At 44.8% G+C, this 25983-nt stretch overlaps 1 protein-coding gene across 5 annotated transcripts in view; it reads left to right on the top strand.

Moving 5' to 3' along the window:
* cntnap2a (contactin associated protein 2a) overlaps positions 1–25983 on the top strand; it is a 130348-nt gene that overhangs the window by 33718 nt on the left and 70647 nt on the right. For all 5 annotated transcript variants that reach the window (XM_086101550.1, XM_086101547.1, XM_086101551.1 and 2 more), the window contains 3 exons: positions 11007–11117; positions 16701–16894; positions 23522–23669. In XM_086101550.1, the coding sequence (XP_085957676.1) occupies positions 11007–11117; positions 16701–16894; positions 23522–23669 (453 nt within the window). The remainder of the gene's footprint in view (positions 1–11006; positions 11118–16700; positions 16895–23521; positions 23670–25983) is intronic.

The raw sequence follows: 25983 nt of genomic DNA, 5'->3' as shown, positions 1-25983 counted from the left end.
TGCTGGATAGATGCTGCGGGGATTTTTTTTTTTGCTGGATCAATTAACTTCGGTAATATGACTCCAGACCCGCTTGGCTTTGAATAAAGCTGCGCTGCCCAGCTCGTTCTCTTGCTTCGAGAAGTTCAATTAATTTGGGCGATGATATGTAAGGACCCGGGTGGGTAAAAACAAAGACACGTGTCATTTAGACGTACAACAAAACCTAACCCTGCCCGGTGATGCAAAAAGCAGACCGATAAGAAATGGAGAGCTACTACTGCTACTGTGTTCTATTGTGAGCTCTTGTAAATTGCAATGAACGGATATCACAGGCAAGGTTAACTGGCCAGTTTGCCTCATCTTTCTGAATTCGCGTATAATGTAAATGGTTGATGTGGTTTTGGAGTCAAAGGTAGGCTTACGCATTGATATAAACATGCATTCAAGTCCAGGGTTCTCACTGCCACTTGATTTTTTTTTTTTTTTCGAGATTACCACTTACCATTTATTGGACAAGATATCGTGAAATGATCCTTTCTGTCCGTGGTCATTTGTGCAATTATTTTCACAACAAAAAGTTCTGAAAAATGTGTTGATAGATTATTTCGCTTTTGAAATGTTGCATTCTCAAAACAAAGTGTGGCCAACACATGGTGCTGGTGCCAAGCAGAAGAGACTCTTGCTATTGACCTTTGTTGAATGATTCTGTGTTGTTGTTGTTGTTGTTGTTGTTGGGGACGGGGCTGGATAAGTGGCTTATCACAAAGCAGTAACAAACAAGACGTATCTCGAAGTCTTTTTTTTTTCCAACAAAAGCTCTGGGGCTGACTGCACGAACAGTCACCTCATCATGCTGGTCACGCGCAGACACACACACACACACACACACACATGCACTGCATTGGGAAGGCAGTGCACTCCCCCAATTACAGTTGCAGTTGCCAACATGTCCAAGAAATAAAATGTTCAGATGGGATAAGTTGAGGATCGGTGGCAGGTCACACCAACATTTGTACCGGTAATTCCAAATTGTGGAAACAGTTTCTGATAAAACGCCACTCTGTAGCGGTGAGCATTTCGGCGATATGCAGGGGCACAGATGGGATTTTGAAAAGTGTGTGAAAACCGATTGTCAGCCAATCACGGGGCACACATGGATGAACAATCATTCGCGCGCACAAAAGTTAGACACATGTAACGGCAAGCAAGCGTGAGCCGACGTCCACGAGCGATACTGTCCAATGAATCGCTTTCCACCGGGAGCCATTATTTGTTACGGTTTTGCCAAAGCAACTTCATTAGCAGTCTGCACGTCTGCATGGGTTTGTAATCACATACAATACATCACTCTATGCTACAGGAAGATTTGTCATATTTGAAGTTGTTTAGTGAGCTGCTCTTGCGTAGAGTGCATTTATATCCCATTTGATTAGCGTCGGAAGGGGCAAAACACTGCAGCTCAAAAGAGTAACACCATTTCCAACCCCAATATTATGTTGTTTTTTTTTTTTTTCCTGCAGGCCTCTTTCAGGGACTTTTGTGTGTGTGCATGTATTGTATCAGAGAACAGTATGTCAGCAAAGGCTCCCAAGCGTCCACACGCTGCTGCACTGTGTGTGCCATTGTTGCGCCTTCCATTCACCGCTCCCAAGGCGCGCTCCCTATTTTCTCTTCCTTCTTCAGCTAACGACCTCACAGACACACCGTGTTCTGAATAGCCGGTCCTCGTAATGGCGTGAGGAACAAACAGGATGGAAATGAAGGGAATAGAATGTTTGCACTTTGGCGTTTTGACCAGTTGTATGTTTGCTTGACAAATCGTCACCAAGCGCTGATCAGCAAGTAACCGGCTTTCTTGTGATTTACTTTTTCAATTAAAAGCTGTCTGTCTGAATGCTCACGGTATTACCAATTGCTGATGTCTGATGGCGACACTGTATCTCATCAGGGCACATGCGAGGCCTTAGCAATTCAACGGTCCTATCGACTTCTCTTTGTTTTTCGAAGACTTGCCTTTCATCACAAAGAGTTCGCCGGATCAACTGCGTATTTTACCGTTTTGAATAATTCAGTGAGGTTTTCAATCCGAGCCTCAAACTTCAATCTCGGTTCCTTTGATGGTGCCCGCAAATTGGATTACCGCGCCAGGAATAATTGATGAGAAATCAGCTTCCACTGTTGTTATTTCAAAACAAATTACGGTTAAAAGCCTCATCGCTCAGGATTCTGTTCGTTTCTGTTCATGACAATGCAATCAAACATAGGAGTTGCATTCATGAGCTTCAGTCATTCGGCTGCCTTTTCGACTCACATGTTTAATCTCTCTTAGAACGTTCTGAACTTGTGCTAAAACGGCCGGGATTGAGGGCTTTGCTCTGGTGGCATTCAATGAGTTACAAATGCCAAACTTTTATCTCGCTTGAATAGGCGCGTATGTGTCAAATGCAGTTTGGATGTGACAGACACGGATTGTGCTGGATGGTATTCGTGAGGAATACGTACAACTAATTGCCACATCAAGCTGTTGTGCCGAAGAAGTCGAAGCGACGCGTTTATTACGGCTTGGACAAATGTCAATGCATCGACAGCGCCCTTTCGGTCATGTGGGCAATTAATCAGGCGCTGCTTGATCGCAGTTGCTAATATTCAGCCGCCGTCAGGTGTCAAGTTGGAGCCTGACGGCAATTCAGATGTATTCGAATCGACGGTAAATTCCCTGCATAGACTGTGTCTGAAAATCTTTCTCTTGAGATGGATGGAGATTGTGAAAGAGTGGGACGAGATCGTTGATGGCTTGCGGCGAAACAATGTGGGTGAATATCAGGAAAACGCCACACGGCGACTCGGAATCTAGGGCGGATAAGGAAAGGTTCCAAGACATTTTTGGAGGAGACAACAACAGAGCCCCGGTTGTCACGGGGACGCACAATGCAACAGTTGGAGCCATTTTCTAATCCTCTGCATTGGCAGGAAGCGCAATAATCCAGAGGCAGCCGATGTTAACATCGCTCGCTCCTGAAACATGAGTTAATACGTGAGAAGCAAACACGCTAAGTGCTTATTGCCACAACACAAACAAAGCTAACCACCATAAGCCTCATTTGCTATTGCCGGCCCACGAGCAATTCTAATTCCTGCGCACGCCGTCAGGTATTACTGAATTGGAGAACAATGTTAAATCCCTTTCGGCGAACCCCGGTCGCTACAGAGCTTCAACGCAGCTTGCGTTCCCATCAGTCTTCCGCTATGTAGATGTGCGCACACACGCAATATGCAAAATCAACGTTTCGTGATTCCGATTCACCCCTGGGAGCCCCGGTGCGGCTCCTAGAGAGAACTCTCATTTGTCAGCCTGCTGTGGATCTTGAGGAGATGGAGTTCACCTCTAACCACTTCTGGACTTCCCAAGCTAAAGCATTGCTACAATTTATTGGTATGACCGCTGATCCGATAAGCACTCTCGGACTCATCCTCGTTGAAGTTCAAACGCAAACATTTCAGTTTGCGCGGGCATTCCTTTGCAAAAGCTGTGCTCATTGTCTACAAATCAGGGGTGTCCAAACTTTTTCGTTCAAAGGCCACAAAAACGGAAGCTGGAACTTTAAAATTCTTCAACTTTTCGAAACTGTAGTAAAGTGACCATTTCTTACTTGAGGATGATTCATGTGATGTCTTCATAAATCAGGCCTAGAGCTCCAAGTGCTAACGAATCAAATGCCATTTTTAGGATGAAAAAAAGAAAAGGTTTGTCATGTTGCGGGCCGCTGAAAAATACTACTCACATGGCCAAAATGTCAAGAACATTCAAGAAAATGAAGCACTTGGAGACAGTGGAAGCATGATGGGAAAATGCCGATGGCTGACATGGAAGGTTTTTAACCATAAAGTAGACTGTCTTCTGTCAAACTTCATTGACACATATAGAATGTGAAGACATCGCCATACGTGAGTGGTTTTAATTTCTTTCCCTTTTGCCATTGAGCCGATCCCCGTCCCCCCCGCCTTGACTACTTTGGCGTCAACCTGACATTCAGAACATATTGTCTCTCGGCTTGACGGAGTTAGGTGCTGACGAAGGGGTTGGAGGGCAGTGGAGGGAGGGATATTATGGGCTTCTGTTGCCAGATTGGCAGCAAATCATCTTTATGAGCGTTGAACGAGGGAGAGAGATGGAGGCTCATGATTTCTTCCTGACGTCTCCGGGGGAAATGACTAAAGCCCGTCCGGACTCCTCCAACAACTAGTGATTCACAGATTGCTCTGCGACCGACCCGCAGTGCGGTGCAGTCGCGATGAGGAAAACATAAACTCGCTGGGCCTTTTTTTATTGGGCACCATTCTCGTGTGTTTTATTGTCCCCCTTGCCGATTCTCTTGCGCTATTAGAAGACGGTATGCATGTAAAGTCCTGAGAATGCATTTTTGCATGACACACCAAGTATGAAAATCTGAGACGGCTTATTTTTGCTCCTATTCTCCATATAACAGAGTTCCTTTCACATACGGGGTGTTCCTAAACTCTGGATGAAGCTTGATATCAACATGGATGTACAGTAGGTGCAGGTTGGACTCAACTGTTAATGACGATACATTGCCTCCAATTCAATTAAAACCTTGACCTGCGCTTGGCTGCATGGCTCCCACTTTCTAATCCGCCCATCCACTTTCTAATCCGCTTCACTGGTTTAAGCAGCATTCTCAGATCTTCATACTCTTAGTATGTCGTGTGTGTGTGTGTGTGTGTGTGTGTGTGTGTGTGTGTGTGTGTGCGCGTGCGCGTTCACAGTCCCAGATTGCTCAATGAGCTCCTGCTTTAGTAAATCAGCAGGTAATTGCACGCAGATTGTCAGTGCAAATGAAATGAAAGCTGTACTTTGTGACGTGGCCTCTTAGCACTCTTGCACAATTCATCCTGAGAGTCACGCAGCCTTGCCAACATTGGAAGAATTCCACAGAACAAATGGTGTCAGAATTGGTTTGAAAAAAAAAAAAATCATAATATTTTCTCAAATTCTTGGTGCTCTGCATGCATAAAATACAAGCCTGCTGATAGTCTCAAACACAAACACAGATGCTTTCTTCCTCCCCGCTAGTATAAATGTGAGAGCCGGAGGCTAATGATTCATACTGCTCTGAGCAGATTTTTTGAGGCTTCACCGACTCAAGCTGTTATAACTGATGTGACCGGCGGTGCAATCCGTGGGTCAAAAGGGAGGATACAAAAGCGAAAGGAGGAAATGGAAGTCAATGAATGAGTAAGAAAATGTTGAATCCCCAATCCTAGTGAATCAACTGTATGTCATTATACCAGTGGCGGGTGGGTGTCTTTCGGAGGTGGGCCTTCTCGCAGACCTTTCGGTTTTTCAAAATGTCCGCCTTTAAAGTGATTTTTTTCCAGTCATGTCCAACCGTCATCTTGCATCTCAGAGTCTGCAAGGCTCCGGGAAGTTTAACATCGTTGTGGCAGCACATAGAAATCTGATCAGACAAAAATGAAGGAATAACTATCATCCCACAAACAGCTGGGAACAGAGGCAAGCCAAGACACGTGCTATGAAATAAGGACAAAAGGACTATTGTGAATACATGTATCCAATTTCATATGAGGTTTCACTGCAAGTCCGTGCTTTTGATGTTTAGGGCAGCGGAGAAGGTGATGAAGGCCCTCGGCGCGTGCTGCTGCATGCTACCATTCGGATTGTCAAGTGCCAAACTGTCTCTGGGTGATTGGCCAATTTGCTTGGGCTAATTAAAATATTCCCGTGGTCGTTTATATTTACACCGTGTTTGACCTTGAATATTCTGACTAGAATCGCAAATATCTCATCATCTCTCAAGCTTTTCATTTCACATATTTCTCGATACACTGTCCCTTTTCAATGACCTTGTCATTGGAAGCTGCAGGACATGAATTCCTCTGTGCCTCTGGGCAGTGGGCTTTTCCCAAAATGTAAAGGGGGGGGGGGGAGACACCAGAGGGGTTGCCATAAAACCAGCATTGATTACCAATGACAGAGAGACCCATTCCTCTGTGCAGGACTTGAACTCACAGGGTCAATAATAGATGAACATCAAGTACAGTAGAAAAGGTTATTGACTGCTAACTAACTGAAAGTGATTGCAAGGTGTATGCGAACACATTCTTGGACTCCGATTCAAATGTGCTCCCATGTCATGCACCAACCAAATAGTCCAAGTTCCTGACACAAAGACAGAAAATGTGACTTCTTCCATGCAGCTTCAAAGACATGGAGAACAAGGTGACATATGGGGAGGTGTTAACTACGTGTGAGAGGGATGAATGAACATAATAGAACTCATAACATAGTACCTCTCACCCTGAGGGGTGTGGAGATGGATTCCACTTGCACACCGTACATCTAGAAACAGAGGCAAGGAATTATCCTTGTCTGAGAGGAAAAAAAGACTAATTTCTATGTCAAGCCTGGTGGGGGGGGGGGGGGGGGGGGGTCCGGAGATGAAATTTTTTTTGTTATGTATCGCGCAAATGCATTTCCCATTGACTTGACGACTATTCCATTTTTACCAAATTCAATTCAAATTTGGAAAAGAAAAGTTTTGGCACCTTATCATTGAGATAAATTGTTATTTTAGAAACCCCCGGAGGCGCTGCGTGATTTGAAATTGGATAGTCTGCGCCTTCCGCCCCTGCTGATGGATCAATGCGGGCTGAGATTCAGAATGTTACACTGTGCTGAAACAACCAGAAGACAAGGTGTGCGATACACACCGAGAGTCATATACATCTACGGGCCATAAAATTAAGAACCCCTCCACAGTGAAGGCCAAAATATGAGAAATGGGGCAAAGTGCAAATACTTTACGTGTAGGGTCAAATGAGTACTTTGCTAGTCTGCGTCAACATTTTAATTGTGAATTTAGAATTGTGATCTTTGTCAAGGAAGATTTTCCCGATGTGCAGTAGCTCTTGTTTGATTGTGCAATTGCATCTGACGAAATGCCCAGAAGGTTTCTGTTGTCTTGTCACTTTGAGATGACGAGCTTCCGTGGCTCCGTGATGGCACTTTGCAAAACTTCAACCCATTCACACTCTGTAAAGACAATGAAGCATGTGGACAAATTGAAACACAAAAGTCTCTGAGGTATACAGTGGTGTTACATACCTACCGGTAATGCATCACCTGGATGTACTGAGCCTAATGCGTTTTATATATATATATATATATATATATATATATATATATGTGTGTGTATGTGTGTGTGTGTGTGCATATGTACTGTATATGTGTGCAGAATGTAGATAGTCACAAGCAAGTGTAGTGGCAATTAGAAGAGCTCTTTAGATGCGGTGGAACATCTGTTAATTTTGTGTGCTGGCCTGTCCGATCGTCTCTTCGAAAACCACCTGGGAGTTGCTGTCGTGCAGCACCAGGTGTCCAGGTCAGCTTGCGTATGTGGATGATCGCTAATTAGCAAGTGCCCCTTTGCCCACTTCCAGATGAGGGAAAAGAAGTTCAAAAGCTTTTGACATTTGAAAAATAAAAAAGTGGGATCAGATATGCTTTCATTTGACAGATCTGTCCTTTTGATTGTATAGTTCGCAAAAGTATTTGACACAACAACACAATGATTTAACGACAGTGTCTCTATGTCTATTTGCTGCCGTTCCTAATTTGAGCTTCTGATGTATGTATTACATAATGGATATTACAGAAAAAGTTGGTCAATAGGAGGGTAGGGCATCAGGGCAAATCAAAATAGAATTTTGTGGATGACCTCATCGTCTGCCCCAGACAGTGAATGTGATGAAAATATCTCCAGGATGAAATCAACAATTCCAAGCCAATGGAACAGGCTTCTTCCAGCTCCGCCAGTGAGCACGAAACGCAGACGGAGCAAGTCGCCCACACTTTGAGAGAGTCGGTCTGGACTGTACACCTGTGCAGCTGCTGGGACTTTTGACAACCTCATGATCGGAGTCCACAAAAAGCCCCCAGGTCCTCAAACTTCGGCAGTCTGTGCTGTCAAAAGACCAGACTGGCCAACGCTGTGGAAAGGTTGCTTGGAAAGTTCTTTCTGTCATGAAATAAAGATTTTGCAGTTTTGGTAGTGGTCTGGAAAAGAACACCCAATGTTCTGACCCTATTATTCATGCAAGCTTGTTGAACACGTGCTCGCTGTGTCACTTGTGAATTATGCATTAGTTGATGCATTTATGCATAGAAGCGGTGAACCGGGCAGCTTCGATGTTAAACACTTGGATTCATAAGAGAGGTCAATGCGGCGGCCGCATTAGCCGAGTAACATCCAAGCCCAAATGTTGTTGAATGGCTGGGATTTGGTTCAACTGATTTTAGGTTGCCCGCGGCCCTGTGAAGATTTCATTGGAGCCGACTCTCTTTCGCCCCAGAGATGTTCCACTGATGGAAAGTCATTTGAGAAGCAGCCAAACCAACCGTGGTTCCCCTCCCAAATGTTGGCAGGAAGCTCAACACATTTCCTCCTTCCTAATTTCCCGGAACGTGCGTGCGCACGCACATACACAATGTTTACCTGACTCAAAGTGTCAATAAGAACACTTTGGTCGACAGCCATTTGCATTTGCCCTCAGCTTCTGCCTTCATTCTGCCTGCCTCCCGCCCCCTTTTCCCTTTCCCTCTTTCAATGCCCTTTGTTTTTGCCCCCCCCTTCCTCTGTTGATCCGATAATAACTGTTAGTTGCCGTCTTGAGAAGAGGAGTCATCCTTTGACATGAGCCACTCTCGATAACACTTATGACATAGTTGTCTGCGTGCATTTCCGAACCACAAGACACCCAAACTCATTTTCAGCAGCCGGTTGTGAATGCAGGCATGAGCTATTTATAACGCGACAAAGTATGTTTCTAATGGCTTTCGTGACTCACGTTCATATTTTAAATCCCAAAACAAAGTCCAAGGTAGCATCATTTTAAGATATAGGCTGCAAACCCAAATTATACTGGGAGGTGCTTGAGCCCTCATTACTTTGTAGGTGTGTGCGTGCGTGCACGTGTGTTGCCATGTCGTAACAAGCCGAGAAAATACGCCATACACTTTACTTGCTCTCCATGAAGGGCACTGCAGACTACTTCCCATGCAGAAACACACCCAAGTTATTGAGCCAAGGTGCTCTTGATTTATTTATTTGACTCTGCGAGCGGGCTTGTGACACGGCATAATATGTCTAAGCAGCCAACTGGCCGAGCCCTCTTACACACTCTCACAAACACAAACATGCAGACGATGCAAACAATAGTCTCCCACTCTAAATCTGACTCTCACACTCCGGTGCACACAATACGATGGGCCATGACAGAGAGCTATGGACTGCATCTACTTGGCCTGGCACACCGCATTTCTCTCGGCATGAAAGCTAATGTACTGGAAGAAATGAGTGTGTTTGTTGCTTTTATGTGCGTTTATGTCAGAGTGATAAGATTCTTACTGTCCTTGTAGAAAAAGGAAAAAAAAAGCTGAACGCAGCTTCCTTTCATGACGACATGGAAACCATTTTTGCTCACATATAACAGCAACAAAGAATCCTTTTTGATCATTGCCAAATGTTTTTTTTTTTTCTCCTTTGGACCTATTGCCATTCCGGGCCATATCGTGACCCCCAGCCAGGCTGCCGTGGCACAGTCGTGTGCTTTGAGAGCTCTGTCTGGGTGCCGCAGAAATTCATTTGCAATAGATGTGTCCTTGTCTCATAAAGATAGAGAAATATTGCTCCAAATCAGTGATGTCCAAACTATGGCCCAGAGGCCATTTGTGGTCCCTTCATCCGTTTTTCAGTGGCCCGCGACATATATTAAAAATGACATCTGACACGGCCCACGAGGCTAGTTTAAAAAAAAAGGTAAATAAAATAAAAAAGGGTGGTGGTGGGCAGAGTGGGAAAGTAAATACCTACACAAGAATAAATTGATTCACATTCTGCACAGCTTTTTGTAGATATGCAAAAAAACAAACAAATGAACTCCTGTATTTTTTTTTAATTGTTCAATTGATTGCTGAGCACGTTTTGAAGCCATCTGCTCGCCAAAACGACTCCAACTCCAATGAATTGTGATGAAGGTCGCAAATGGGTTCCCAAGCGGTGTTAAAGATGAGCTTATATTGTGGCGTTAACACACTGAAAATGTTTACCAAGTGCACTTGAACAGAAAATTCTTTTTTTTTTTCCCCCTCTCGCAACAGATTAACATGCTAAATTATGCACTTCAGCAGTCATAAAGCACAAAGTACTTTGAAGAGTTTGTAACTGCTTTCAAAATGCAATTTGTTCCACATTACCATACTGACTTCTTGAAAGCTTGTTTGTCAGCCATAGTCCACACCGGTACAGATACTTGACTGAATGTTGAAAGCTTTGTAAAAATTACAGTGTTATTAAAGAAAGATTCAAACACGGTTGATTTTTGACTCTTAATATGCAGCCTGTTTTCAGAAGAAATCGGAGCAATTCTGTCCAAAATGCATCTTACACTTAGAAAGGTGACCGTGACAGAATTGTTTCAAAGTCATTTTTGAGAAATGTCCAGGTTCATATTTTACATGTGACAGTTTTTTTTTTTTTTTTTGTAGCGCGTACAACAGGAATTTTCCAGTCATCGTGACACTCAAAATTAAGTAAATGCAGTTTACCACTTCTGAAAATATTGCAGTAACTTAATAGGGTAACCCTTCTGGAGATGCTAGAAGGAAATACTATAACGACAAGCTCGACCAAACACAACTTTATGCACACTTTACTATTTGACTGCCAAAAGGACTTTGCAATGTTTTGCGTGCAAATCCACATGACTCGTCAAGTGTCTAACAGGTAGCTCATTGCAAGGTGTCTTCTGTTTTTCGGGGTGTGTTTTTTTTTAATTTTATTTATTTTTTATAGTAGTTAGTTGGTTATTGAGAGTTTGGAACAAAAAAAACATCTGCAAATACCCTTTCTTTTTCTGAATTCATCCACACGTTCTATCCCCCATCTTTGCTTCCCTGATTCTCAATCTCATTTCTCTCTTCACAGCAAAATGTGACAATGCACTGGCCTCCCCGTTGCCGCACACAGCCTTTTCCAGCTCATCTGTCTTCTCAAATGGATATGCACCTGGTTATGCAAAGCTCAACAGGCGAGGAGGTAAGGCTGACACTCTCCCACTCACACACACACACACACACACGCTTAGTGAAACTTGCAGCACACTGATGTTAAAAGACGCTGTTGTGGTTTTGTTGTCAAATAGATTGCTTATTGAGATTGCGACATTATCTTGTCATCCAAGACTGAATCTCAATTCCCAGGGAATAAAAAAAAAAGAGGAAAAGAAGAGAACACCCCCCCCCCGCCCCACCCTAATCATGTTTTTTAATCTTTTTTTTTTTTTAACATTACATTTGGCATTTAAAGGAAACGAACCAATCAATTAGCGCATTGGTGAACAAGAAGTGCATTTGGAGTTTTGATTCTTTCTTTGTTGAATCCAAACTCCAACGTGTTTATGGAGGACAACCATAAAAGAGCACCAAAGAATTGTCAACCGAGCACATTTGCGACTTAATCCTAACTTGTGCTAGACTCTCGCTGACAGAGAGACTTACCCATCACATGCCAGAAACGTTTTTCAGAAACGGCTAGATGAGCTGCACATTGGGAATCACACGATCTGCCCCTCTCCGCACAAGCGCGCTGCCAATCCAAGACGCATGCCTTGCGGATAGCGGTTAAAAGAGAAGAAGGATGAAGAGCAGGGAAGTAAATGAGAGGTGAGGGAATGAGGGCTCGTGGAAAATTGCAGAGAGGACACAGAGGAAATGAAGATGAGGAGGGGTGAGAGGGACAGGTGCCTTCCTTGGGCCGCTGGCTAAAAGAGGACAAGATTAATGGCGAGCTTGTTGTCCACATTTATGTCCATCACCACAACAATAAAAGTCATGTCAAGTATTATTAAAGGCAGCGCTATAAATGAGCCGGGAGACAGCCGTACAAAGTACTGGCGCGTCTCAATTTTAGCCCCGGAGGGGACGGAGACTTTTTACGGCAGGCTGGGATTTCGCGTGAGCCCACGGTACCCTCTCTTGTTTGATTTCTCTCTCTCTCATTGTCATTTCGACATGTTCAAGAAACTGCAAAAATACTCATAGCCTAACGCATCACCAACGCAAAGGCTAAGTTCAAAATAAAAGCTTTCCAAATACGACATTGATGTCAGTGCCATGGCCTTTGTAGGTTTTTATTTTGATGTTGGCTCACTCGACTTGTCTTTTCGACATTTGGGCTCGTTTTGTGTAGTTTCGACATGAACATTGCGGCTCACCAGTTTTCTCCGGTTTTGGTCACATGACGTCAAAACGCGTGCTTGAGTTATGCAAACAACTTTATGCAAGTGTACTCTTCGACCTTCTCGATTTCGGATCGAAGAAAAAGGCCAAGCGTGACATTGTTGCGGCTAATCCCTTAACTTCCATTCCCTTCTTGTCGCTCGTCTTACTTTACTCATTCAACTGTGTCTTTTTCCTTGACCCCTTCGCCGTCTTTCCATCACATCCATTTCTTTTCTGTTCTCCAACTCATCTTGCTCTCGCCACTTTCCATTTTCCAAATTTACATTCTCAATCCCCACTCGCTGTTTTCTCCCTAGAAGTGTAAATGGGACTTTTTTTCTTCCTTCTTTTCCTACCCCTCCCCAAAACATTTCATTTATTGAAACGAGTGACATCACTGCGATCCAACTGCGCTGTTACTTCTTGACAATTATCCCCATCCGTCTTATTTATTGATTTTTTTTTTTTTTTTTTAATCTTGCGTGTCATCTTGTAAAGTTATTTGATGTCCTGAGCCATTGCACTCATCCGTCGATAATGGCGGGCCGCTTCTAATTAAATTACTGCGACTCCATGTGCTCCGTGTGCTCCGTGACAGAAAGATGAAGCGCTGGCAAGAGGGCGAAGCAGCTGTTGACTCTCTCTCGGGATGCTCGCAACACAATTCATTTCCAGGATGACTCTGTGTTAATGTTGCTACGTGAAAAACTTTGGAAAAACACACTCCCCCCCCCCAAGACACAAAACGGATGCATACAAAAAGAGCTATATAAGGATGCATCATTTAAAACATGCAGGCGATGTCGTACCTCACCAAAGTAAAAACTGAAAAAAAAATAGTGCTCACGCCCACTGAAAGTGACAACAACAACATTTGATTTTCCCGCTCGGCTTTCGCCTCATTACATTGTGTCCATTTCTATTCAATATCAATTCTTCGTACCGGCAAGTTCAAGCCCAGCAATACTTTGCACTGACTGTTGAATTCCTGCGCAACTGACAGGAATCCGAGCCCAACTCACCATTGCTGTGCTTATCGAAGAACATCTTTTGCAAAACCGTCAGCATATATTTGGACCGCCCAGGACAAGAATGAAGGAATATTTTCTCATATGGAAAAAAAAAAACAACAAAGCAGAGCTGCATCCTTTCTTTTATGACAGCCTGTGGAGTTGCAACATGTTAAACAATAATCATGTTATTTTATTCGTGACTCGGAAAGACGCGTGCAGGATTTTCTGTCTTCCGAGTTCAAATGTTTTTCCCTCCTATCTCTCGGGGACATTCCAATAATTGTACCGCACCCCCAACGTGTAGGAACCCAAACCAGCGTTCACACTTAAACTGGCCCTTTTCCCTCATTCTTCTCTGCCAGAAGCATTTTCCGCTCGGTGATTTGTTGTCTTAGGTTAGCGCCGGTCATTTCTCTCTCACAAGAAACAACAGAGAAGGGAGTCAGCTTGACAGCCTAACAAGAGATGAACAAAGGCAAGAAAAGGCCGGTGGTGAAACACGCCCAGGCAGTGCAACGCTGTTTGATTCCAGTTGAAAGGAACCAAAGAGAGCTTTCATAGCCTTCCTTGAGGTCGGCTCTAATGACACAGCCGAGGGTTTGGTCGATGCCGCGAATTGAGACGTCATGACGGGTGATCTGCCCTCGCTCTACCGGCGTGAGGTTTTGCAAAAAGCTGTCACTTTGAAGAATCATCAGCGGATTGGCCAACGTCTTCCCCAAATCCTGAGCGAGTCTCGGGGCCAGAAATCCTGCTGATGTGAACTTCGCAGTCTAGAATTTGCAGTGATGTGGCGCGACTCGGTTTCACATCGAGAGGTGTTGGCAATCCAAAGCGAGCATGAGAAAGCAAGCCGTTTGATAGAGCTCGAACACGGAATCGTAGGTGACGTTGGTTCACACCGCAGGCCGTTCTGGCTTCGAAAATGAGCGACGTTCGCACTTCCCTGGCCGGCTTCCGGATGCACCCGGAGAACGGCTGGACGGATGCGCAGTTTGCATTTCCTTTGGTATCGATTGAATCCGTCCCTCCGTGTCCCTGACATCGAAGTTCCTCTCCTTCATCCGAGCTCATTTCTTTGACCTTCTCTGCTCCGCCATCCTCGTGCTCCTCCTTTCGGCCCCCGAACATCTGTGCGTGTGACAGGCGAGAGGATGGTGACAGCGGTCCCCTGACGCCGCTTTCCCCTCCCTTCGATCCCGCGCTCTGTTTTCTTGCACCAAGCACTCCGACTCAGCCTTGCCGCCCCCCCCCCCCACCCCACTCCCCCGACCCCCTTTAGTCTGTCAACCTCTTGTCACTTCCCTCCATTCTCCCGATGGCGCTCACCTTTGACCGCACCTCTTGGCTCTTCTTTCTGCAGACCTCTCTTTCTCCATCCGACGTGAGCATTTGCCCATTTCATTCCTGGACCGCTTCTTTTTTCTTGTGTGGCTTTTCTAAACTCCCACACATCCTTACAGTTTTCTCCCGCTGACGTCTAACGGTCAATATTACACTCATGCTTGTATTCGTTTGTTGACTTACGGTATGGATTCCTCCTGATCTTTTTCCATCACTCATCTCCATCTGTGTGCACACACCATTTTTTTTCTTCCCCAATCATACCAACCAACGCAATGTATGGTTTATTCATTCATTCGTTCGTTTTCCCGAACCGCTTTTATCATCACTAGGGTGGCGGGGGGCTGCCGGAGCCTATCCCAGCTGTCTTCGGGCAGTAGGCGGGGGACACCCTGAACCGGTTACCAGCCAATCGCAGACGCACGGTTTAAAAGTATTCAATTATACATATTTGCGAGGATTTTCAGCGTACAAATGCCGCAGTTACTTGATGATCATTCATGTGATGTCTTCATCAATCAGCCAGAGAGCACAAAGTGAAGAAATGATTTTTGCCTCTAAAATGGAATTGTCTTCATTCGCTAAAGTGTTTTGAAGATAACTTGTGTTCTTCTTTGAATCATGAATGGCTCTTTTGTGTCTCCGAATGTTGAGAAAAGTTTGTCAACAAATTTAGTCGTAGCGATGGCACCTCTTTTTCTCCCTCTGCCCACCTTCACCTTTTTGATGATACTAAATATTTTTGTGCTGGTGCACACCGCACCCTAAGCATCCTATCAGCGACTTTATTAACGGACTCTCAGAATGCGGCAAAAGTTTCCAACAAGGTGAGGTTGAACTTTGAATGAGAAGACATTCAACTGCGGCAGCGGCCGTCCATTTATCATCACTTGTTGTTGAAGCGCGGGCAGTCACGGTTTGCGACGTTGCACTCGCTCGCGCCGTCCTGCCTTTTAGCCAGAACTTTTTGCAATTTTTGCTTTGTGCTTCACGTGATTTGAAGCACCCGCGTTCTACTCGACGTAACCTCTCTCATCACTTTGAAATGGGCTCATTTGGGCTTTCCCTCGCCCAGGTTTCTCATTCTTTCGTTTTTGCCTTCCGCTCCCCTCGCCCTCTCTCCACTTTTGCCCTCATCCATCATTTTGCCAGAACAACGCTCCCTTTTTCTTTCCCTCCTCCGTCCCATCCGCTTGCTGTCTCATCTCTTGCCTCCCCACAAAACGGAAGCCGTAAACCCTGTGCTCCTTCCTCCCTTTCCTGGCTTACCTCATCCATCTCTCTTACGCTAATCTTCCGTGTCTTCAGGCTCCTCCCCCTCCTCCTCATCAATGCACCATCTTGCCAGTCACCCCAACTCTGCATCCTACCATCTTTCTCAAAGCGTCACATCGCCTCGGCCATCGTCCACTCCGCGAACTTCAATGTCGCCTTTGTTTACCCTTCACTGTCATGCTAACTCCACCCCCAAAAAAATTCTCCCCCTGCACCCATTACCCCTCTTTTTTTGTGTGTGTGTGTGTGTGTGTAGGGGGAGGCGGGGCGTGAAGGTCTTTGAAGCAATGTTTTTTGACGTATTAACATTCCACAGATACCGGTCCAGTTTATCTGTCAGGGCCACAGCACAATAGCTGTGTAATTGGATACGTGTATTGGATTTCTGTCATCCCAATTCAGCTTACACTATTTTATCATGTGACATCATCGCTCATGTCCCCTTCACATAGCTTAATAGCTACTCCCATCCTTGTTTTCTCTCTGCCTCCCTCCTTCCCACTTTGACCTTATAAAACCAGTTTCAATTGTCAGTTTTTGTAGAATTGCTACGCCATTATCTGTTTATATTCTTGACAAAACAGAATCCAACACTCATTGTAGAATGACTGTAAAAAGGCCATTTTTTGGGCGATTCATCACCACCTCACAATTGTGAACGTGTACGTGCACATTTGTTTGCCTATCTTGGGCACTAACTGAGTTCCAGGGGCTTCTTACAACTGTATCAACCAGAACCTGATTTTAAAATGTCCCGAACTCTTCAGGTGCAGGTGGCTGGTCTCCACTCGATAGCGATCACTACCAGTGGCTGCAGGTGGACCTGGGCTCCCGAAAACAACTGAGCGCCATTGCCACGCAGGGTCGCTACAGCAGCTCCGATTGGACAACGCGCTACCGTCTGCTCTACAGTGACACGGGAAGGAACTGGAAACCTTATCAGCAGGATGGCAACATTTGGGTGAGTACTGCATCGTTCGAGTTTGTGTCATTCTGATGCAACGCGTGCGTGTCTTCTCCTGTACTGGCAACGTGTGTGGCGCAGACTGTCGGCTGCACGGCCCTGCATCGTTCACTGTGCTGAGATCAGTCCAGCGTAGCACTTTTATTTTTTCGTCACAGGATATTGACCATTTTTCCATTATATTGTGTCCATTACTCCAAATCAACCATTTACTTTTTTTTTTTTTAGAATAATTCCACATCCACTTTCCACTTGAGCTGTCTGACGAGGAGGTATCATTAGCTAATGGCTTATTGCGGGCGGTTATCGCCAACATTTTTTGTGCCGCAGAGTGGTACTGTATATCCAAACTTCGCAAACTGGATACCATTCAGTGTTGGGGAGGGGTCAACAGAACTTTATAGATCGACAACAGCACGGCTAAATCTACAAAGTCAAATAGGGTGTTCAGAGGTGTCAGTTTAACGTTGGTGTTGAGCCCGGACAGAATCGAATTGAGCACGGTCACAACGGAACTCAACAGCTATGGGATTTGTTGGCGTGATAGGACGTTGGAGGACATTGTTTTCATGCCTCAGATATGTCATCAGGAGACTGGGAACGGCAAGATATAGCACTGCACATAAGATCAAGCAACGCCAAGCCACACAAGAGCACAGTGTAAATGTGAAAAGTAAGCGCGCTCTAAAATTGCACAAACATGGACAAATGACCACCAAAAAAATCAAATTAAATGGCTCGGCCGCAAACATTCGTCCTCCTTTTATGAGTATTCGAGGCCAATAATTATGTTTAGTTGGTTACAGAATATCAGCAATGTTTGTTTGGTTGTTTATTTTATGTTGGTACCAAGCTCAGCTTGTGGGCCTTCAGGTCTATTCGGGATGGAATATGTGCACTTTTTATGGCTCAAAGTAAATGAAGCTGTTGTTTATGTGTTCTGCACCATAACTATTAGCCATGATTATATATTTCAAAGTGTTGGCGCTTTGCTATTAACCTTGATCCATTGCCTCTGCGATTCCTGCAAATGCTCCAAAACACATTCATCTCCCCGTTGTTTGGGGAAGCTGCCGCTTGCTCTTTATGTGCGACATAACACATAATGTATGTACACATTGCCTTTCCCATTCATTGCCTCGTAGATGTAAAAACAGATCAAATACATGCAAGGACGTTCAGTTAGGCCCAACTGCGAAAAAAGGGGAATGCGTGCGTGGGTGTGTGTATGAATGACAGTCGCCACTATTTATCCATGCCTCTTTACCCATTCGTCCATTTTCTGTAACTGCCATCCTTCACTAGAATCAAAGGTGACCCCGATCCTCTCCGAGCGGACTTTCCTGTGAGAGGCGGCCCCCTAGGGTGAACGAAACAGACAAATAAAGTCGCCACAAGAGTTTTGTGAAAAGGAAATCACTGCCTACCTTTGAGGAGACCTGACATGGAGGCACGGCACGCACTCTTGCAGCGTGATCCATGAACGTGACTATCGTAGATCACCTGTAGCGTTTAACAATGCTTCTCCTGGCGCTCACGATTCCCATTCTTTGCCAGTGTCAAGGGTGAATTGTAACATGAAACAAACTTGCAATGAGAATTTTTTTAAAAAAAAGGTATATGGCAGCCAGTCGCAGGACACATAGCGTCAACCAACCATTGGCACTCACATTCAGACGTATTGACAATTTAGAGTCTTCATTTGATCTATCACGCATGTTCTTGGCATGCGGCAGGAAGCCAAAGTATCCAGAGAAATTCCATCCAAACCACTCAGAGCTGTCAAGCCGTTGTGCCACCCACTTGTCCGTCATGCCTCCCACGACTATTTTTTGAGGCTATAATTGGGGGCAACTGCTGCTGAACTTCTCATGCATTGTTTGCATTAAAATGAAGGGGAAAGAATGAGCATACTCACCCCCGGCTCTTGTGGCTCCATCACCGCCAATCCGACGTGGACCGGATAAGGAAGCGTGACTCCTCAGGAATGAATGCCCTTTCCTACAATAGACAATGTCATTGTATTGGCTTAGCGATTCCCCGAGGAAGATCGCTGATAAACAGTTCATAATTGCTTTTGTGAAGCTGCGGAGTCATAACGACATTGACGAATGAGTATGGTAATTTAAACACCGTTTGCACCATTGAGTAGGTTGTCAAGGCGTTATTTTTTTTCTTCTCACTGACGTCATACAGGTGTTGTCAGTCAGGTGGGGAACCGGAACACTGAGGTGACGTTAAACCTGAATGCAATGGACAGTGAACATGAAACAAAAATTGCACTCTTGGAATATATTTGTCCCATTCCTTGATGTTGACTCTGCTGTCTGTAACACATTTTGGTTTTTTGCACTATTCAATTGGAGTGCGGCGCTTGTCAACTGCTGTCCCCCCGGTACCCGCGTCTTCCTGTGGATGCAGGGTCGTGCCCCACTTTTATGGAGATTAACAACAATGAAGCATTTTTCTGCTTGTTTGTTTGTTGAACAACAGCCCGGTTATGGTTTGAAATGATGTTTCAAAAGAATACGACGACACCGCCAAAGGCATATCGTCGCCTATCGGCGACACTGTTTGTAAAGTCTCGTGACCAGAGGACAAGTGAGCAACATTTCCTGTCGCTAAAATGTAGACATTTGGTAGTCCTCTGTATTGTACTCGTAAACGTCAGACCAGAAATTTCCGTCAGCCACTTTTGGGTCCGCCAGATGAGAATCCCTCACATAATGCCCGCTAAACATCTTGAACGGTGATTTAGCCTTGATTGTGAAAGGATGCAAATCCTTTGGCCATGTAAAATGCATCAACATCATTCCATTCAAATAACATGAATTTGGTCGGGCTAATTCCAGCATGCCTTTCCTCTTGTGCGCTGTTGTTCGGTACGCGTGAGAAGCTTGAAGTTGTAAGTCAACCTGCCCACCCGACAGTAATGTATGTATCTAATAAACCGGCCCAGCCGCAGCCACAACTCTTAAGCCCATCGTGCATCAAACGGGGACACATTAATAATGCTTTGTCAGCATTCCAATGAAAAATAGTCCTGCATGCATTTTGCCGCTTCGTTTAACTCGGAACGATTGTCTGCTGTGATTTGTTTTGTTTCCTTCCCCGTTGCTATGAATCGGCAGCGACATGATTTGCTGTCCATCACATGTGTTTTTGAAGTGAATTAAATCTTGCCCACGTGAATGGCATTTGCTTTTCACCACAACAAGGACAAGTCAAGGTAGCACTTACTGTAAATGCATTTTCCTCAAATGGAAAAAAAAATCCAAAGGCGATGTTTTGTTTTTTTTTCTCCCCTGTTTCCGGTCAGGGAAGGTTGAAGGGAAAATATTTTGAGAGGAGCAGAGGCGGCAGGCCCGAATAATGTTTCAAGCATCTGCTCGAGGAACCACATTAGTGTCCTTGTTATCTTGTCAGGTGGCCTCTGATCCATTTGGCCCACGCTCCAAGAAAACAGGGCAGAAAGCAAGTGAATAATAGTTAGCACGAAAGCTCTCAGCATCCTCCAAACAAGCCTCAGTGCAACTAATGTGTGTGTCATTGCTTGATGCAGACTTTAATTTCCACATCTCCACAGGTGGTCTGTCGAGCATGTCCCTGAATCTTTAAGTGTTCGCCTTTATGGAGCAACCTCAGAGGCGCAGCAAACAAGCGATTCTTCTTTGTCTTTTCTGACCATTTCGATGCCTCCTTTTTCTGCTTTGGGAGTGCAGGTCTTGTCTTGCACTCTCCTTTTGGAAACACATTCATTCATGCTCAACTCCCTCTCCGTAGGTTTTTGTGTTCTCATTGCGTTCCTCATTCCTCTTTTGTTGTACTCTTTGCTTTTCACGGGAAGCCTGCTTGATTTTTATCGGCCACTGTCCGTGTTGTAAACCGATTTCAATGAGACAAAGGCCGGTATATCCAAGTGTCACGGCCTCCCCATGCACCCGTGAGTCTGCGGTGAAGAAAATGTAGCATTTGACTTTATACCAGCAGTTTCTAATGAGCTTTCAAGTGTCTTTTTTTTTCCAATTTCCAATGTCGTTTCCATTTCAGTTGGAGTTCCTTTGGTAATTTTCGTTCACTTTATTAACCTTGGCACGCAGGCACGAGCGCTGATATGCAGCTGTCCTCAGAGCTCGTCTGTGTATAAACGTGACCAAGTCATGTCTGTTCTCTCAAGGACACCACCGCTCGACTCTGCTTTGTCAGGTAAATGAATAGGGAAGTCTTGAATAGTTCGCGTCTCAGTGGTGGATGACTAATTAAGTTAGAAGAGCTGCAGTGTTTACTAATAAATCACACGTCGACACACACACACACACACACCAGGATTATTTCTTTATTTTTGGGCTGCATTTGACTTTATTCTGTTGCTTTTCCTGCCTTTTTATCTTTTCATCGAGCGTGACATTTTTTTTTAAACAGCGCATTGCGTTCTGCATCCTGATTGGCTAAAAGACTATAGACGAATGTCAATTGTCTTCGCACTTCATCAGTGTACAAAACCCACAATGTCAATGAAACGTTCTGTATAGTATTTCTAAAAAAAACATCAGTTGTCTGTAAGAATATATATATAATGCTTGAAGGTTGACTCTTTGGTTTCATTCAATACAGTATAGGTCAAAATTGCGAAACTAAAGATGATGACTTCACAGATTTCACTGCTCACGGGTTGGAACTCAACCCCGTGCGATAAACAAGGGCTTGGAGGACTGGGGAAAACTTATCCTATCTCTTGGTTTCTACGATCAGTAACAAGGCATCACAATTTGCTCGTACAGGATTGATTCAAGCGTAGGTGTTCAATAAGAGCTGGATTAAGCGACTCATGAAAGTTCAAGCGGCCCGGTAGAGGGTAACGTAGCTCTGACCCCGAATGGTGGCTATCCATTAAATTTAGGATGACCACACTTTGGCCCCAGTTTCATAACCGACAAAACCATCCTTAGAGATAAACAGAAACGACCATTTCTTCTATGGCCCATCTTTGTCCTTTGTCCCATACACATGTCGATAAAAACAAAAGACCAGACCGGGTCACACTGATTTCCCCTGGCACCGTTAGGGAAGCTTGCACACAATGGCCGAGCGGCCCGAGCGGTCCGAAGCGGTTGAATGTTCCAGCAACAGCAATTAAATGCCAGAACAAAGGCTTTCAATCTATTTTTATTTTTCTGCGACTGGAGAATCTCTCTAATGTTAAACAAAAACAAAAAAAATGGGCACCGAGATACATCCGGCACAATAAATAAAAGCTGACGCTCAAGTGCGGCCTCTGTGTCAACATTAGCGAGTTTAGACCGACAATATCACACTTTTTGTCCTGCAATTTGTTGACCATCCGTTTTTATTTGCTCTTTCACCTGACACCACTTTGGGGGCAAACATTCCCGTCTGTTTGCTGTTACTAACTGCTATAAATGTGACACTTTAGTTGTCACTTGTTAGAACTCAGTTTTTGACATCTGCAGATATTAACATCTTGCAAACTCAGAGACAACCCCCCCCGCCCCGAGTGGTCTGCTCGAGTCAAACCCAAAACAAAGATCGTGACGGGTCCCTTTTTGTCGCCATCTCGATAATGCGTGACTGAAGACTACCTCGGCAGGACTGCAGTCCACTCACGCACTAACAAGAGTTGTTAGCGAGTCTGTTTGCCAGTTTTGGAGTGCCTCCCAGGGAGAATTTAAACCCTTTGCCTAAACATAGAGCATCAAACATCCCGAGTGCCTCCCCAAAGAGCCGTATGCGGCTCCGTGAATGTGAAGCGGGGCACTAATATACAATTTGCCTCTATTTGTATGCGCAGTTAACCTTTCCCGGGTAAATAGAAATGTTAAAAATGATCGAGAAGGAAAAGCATCAGGGAAACTAACAAACTCCTCATCGCCGTTTCGGGGACGGTGCGTGCACAGTCGCTCTGAGCTTTGTTTAAACTTTTGGGGAGCATAGAGTACTGGACACGGATCGGTGCGGAGTCATTTGAAAGCTCTTTCTCACCCTCCCTTTTCTGCCATGCATCTTATCTTGGTGGGGGGGGGGGGGGCGTCATTTTGCGCACACCCCATGCTGATATTGTTTCCAAAAACACCAAGCCAAATGTTCTGCGTGCCCCCTTTTCTGCTCTTCCAAAGGTCTCCGAATGCTGCTTTTTAGCAGAGACTTAGAATACCGCAGTTGTCAGGTCAGATTATGAAAAAAACCCCGTTGTTGAGGTTTTCAATGAAGCGGCGTGCCGTATTAATAATTGTTTTAAAGGTTGACCTGCCCAGACTCACTCAGGTCTAATATTCTCAGGGACCGTCAACCACATCAGCCACGGGCACCCAATTAGTCTAAAGGGAAGTCAGGGAAAAGAACAGCCAGTTTCTTATGTGTACTTTCAGTTCAACAAGGCACAATTTCCACTTCAAATCCCCCGCAGTCAGACTGGCTCATGGCATAATAAGACTCATATAGAGTCATAATCACATATGTTGTGTGAGCGTGTGCCTGCTCGGGGCAGGTGAGCGCAACAAAGACTTTTTTTTGCTCTTAGCTCCCCAAAGCCTCTTGTTTGACCGTAGGCGTGCGGCTCCGATGTCTTTAATTTCATCATGTGTGTGTCTGCGTTTCTGTGCGCAGGCCTTCTCTGGAAATTCAAACTCGGAGAGCGCAGTTCGACACGAGCTGCAGCACGGAATCGTGGCTCGCTTCCTGAGGCTGGTCCCCCTGGAGTGGAGCAAAGAGGGCAGGATTGGTCTTCGCGTAGAAGTCTACGGCTGTTTGTACTGTAAGCAGTCATTGTGCACGCAAGCCTACTCCCATTTTTAAAATATATATTTACTCATTTCGTAGGTCCGTTGAACCGAGAATCACTTCGGGATGATAAATCATTGCCCTAACGAGAGCAGCCTTTACCCCAGGGGTTCCTCGAGAGCCATATCCTGCCTGTTTCAGATCTCTCCCTACTCCGACTCGCCCGATTCAATCGATGATGATTGTTTCAGGTTTCTATAGAGCAAGCCGATGGTTTGAATCGTTGCCTCCGCGACCCCACTCCGGATAAGCGGTAGAAAACGGTATGGTATCGAGAGTGACCAGAGTAGATGAAGAGAGAAATGCGCCTTTGGGGCAGGGATGTTGACTCTCCTCTGAGAAGGGCAGCAAGTGGATGTCCAACGGCTTGCTAGATTTGTCAGCACAAGTCACCACAGCGGCCCCAGAAAAGTCAATAAATCTGTTGCAAAGTTGCCCACGGTGTTCCTCCTGCTGCTGCTGTATTCCTCCCTGCTCCAAAACAAATTGAGAATCATTTCGAATCTAATGCACTTACTTACTGCATTGGCCAGAAGCGTGGTGATCATTTTGCCGTACTTTCAATAAAGACGGACTTAAAAGAAAAACAACGCTTTGCAAACAGAAAGCTACCAGTCGTCGTCTCAATCAGACAATCGTATAGGGAGACTCGTAAAGCCTCACACAAAATCTATTGCTCATTCTTAAGGCGGGAACGATCAATAATGAGCACAGCAGTGGGACTGCCCGTCAAACGCCAGCAATTTGGGCAGTAAAAAGTTGAAAAAGCGTACCCGAAAAACAAGTCAATACCAGAACAGTTGGATGCATACTACCATCCGAAGTCCGCTGAGATGGACTACACGTCCCTGAACAAGAGAAAGGGCACCGTAAAAGGACGGATGAATGAACTGCAAAGAGACTTCTCCCATCTCCTATTCTAAACATAGTTTGAAGCGGTCAAACAAACAAACAAACAAACAGACACTAACAACTGTTGCTTGCATGATTTCCAAACCTGTATGTTAGTTGTAGATGGTACTTCCGGGCCTTTGATTAAATACGAGAATGAGTTCTGTGGAGTATTGTGAGTGATATGGGCCATTGCAATGAACGGCGGGGACCGTGTTTGCGTGTGGTAGCTGGAGTCTGAAATGGAGTCATGATCCAACGTGCTGGCAAATGCTCATTTCCATTTTGATGAACAAAGCATCAGCCAAAAATCAATTAGGACACAAGACTAGTCAGGAAATTGAAAGAAAGGAACAAGTGTCAAGACAGACTAATTATTTGTACTTATCAATTGCAAGTGGCGTCACGTCGGTCGAGTTGAAGAAAGTCATCTCTGTGTGAAAGCAGGCATTCAATCAATTTCCTTCATGACATTACTTCAAATGGAATAGAAATGTTCAATATTTAAATTTTATTCGACTACTGATAACTAAAAAAAAAAAAAAAAAAAAAAAAAGGTTTTCTGACCATAACCATAAACTAGCTGTGGAAATCGGTGCTCGAACATGCAATCAACTTTTTAACAATCATGCGCCGGTGAATCAAAGTGTCACGTTCCGTATTTGACAGCAGGGGGCAGGCGTTCTTGCTTGCCGCCTGCACACCTGCCACCCATTAGTTGACGATTGCACCTGCTATATCTAGGCACTCCGACAGTCAACTCACTGCCGGAGTATTCCACGCCGTGCCATTTGCTATCGTCTATTCCTTCTCGCTTAAAACTCTGACTTACATGACTATATTGCGTGCCTTGATATTTCTCTCGTGATTGATTAATATTTTACTTAAGAACTTTCTCCTTGCCGTTTTTGTTTCGCAAGCGTTTTCTGTTATTTTCCTGGTCCTCTTTTTTACCAGCGTTTTCTGTTGCTTCGTTATTATTTCCTGGTCCTCTTTTGACCAGCGTTTTCTGTTGTCCGTTTAGACGGGGATTTTGTGTTATAATAAATTTCATTTTTTATGACAAAATTCTTTTTCTGTGTCTGCTATTTCGGGGATCCACTTACCTAGTAGCGATTATTCTGTCGCTTCGGGCTCAACGTGACAGAATACTCCGGCCACCATGGATCCCGCAGACATAGAAAAGATTTTGTCCGCTCTGTCCCGTCAAGGGCAACAGACGAGTCAGCAGGGCCAAGCCATTAAGGAACTCCGCGGCGCGGTTTCCATGCTGGCTCATCGGATCGATGATTACGAACCCCGTATCGTACGATTGGAGGAACGGAGAGCACCTCCCCCGGTGGTTCGTCATACCACCACTGAGGCACCCGTCTCCTTCTCCACAATGAGTAGGGAAC

This window comes from Hippocampus guttulatus, chromosome 21, assembly GCF_054856545.1.
Source record: "Hippocampus guttulatus isolate MCC_2025c chromosome 21, RoL_Hgut_1.0, whole genome shotgun sequence".
Lineage (NCBI taxonomy): Eukaryota > Metazoa > Chordata > Actinopteri > Syngnathiformes > Syngnathidae > Hippocampus > Hippocampus guttulatus.
This window is presented reverse-complemented; position numbering and strand designations above follow the sequence as displayed.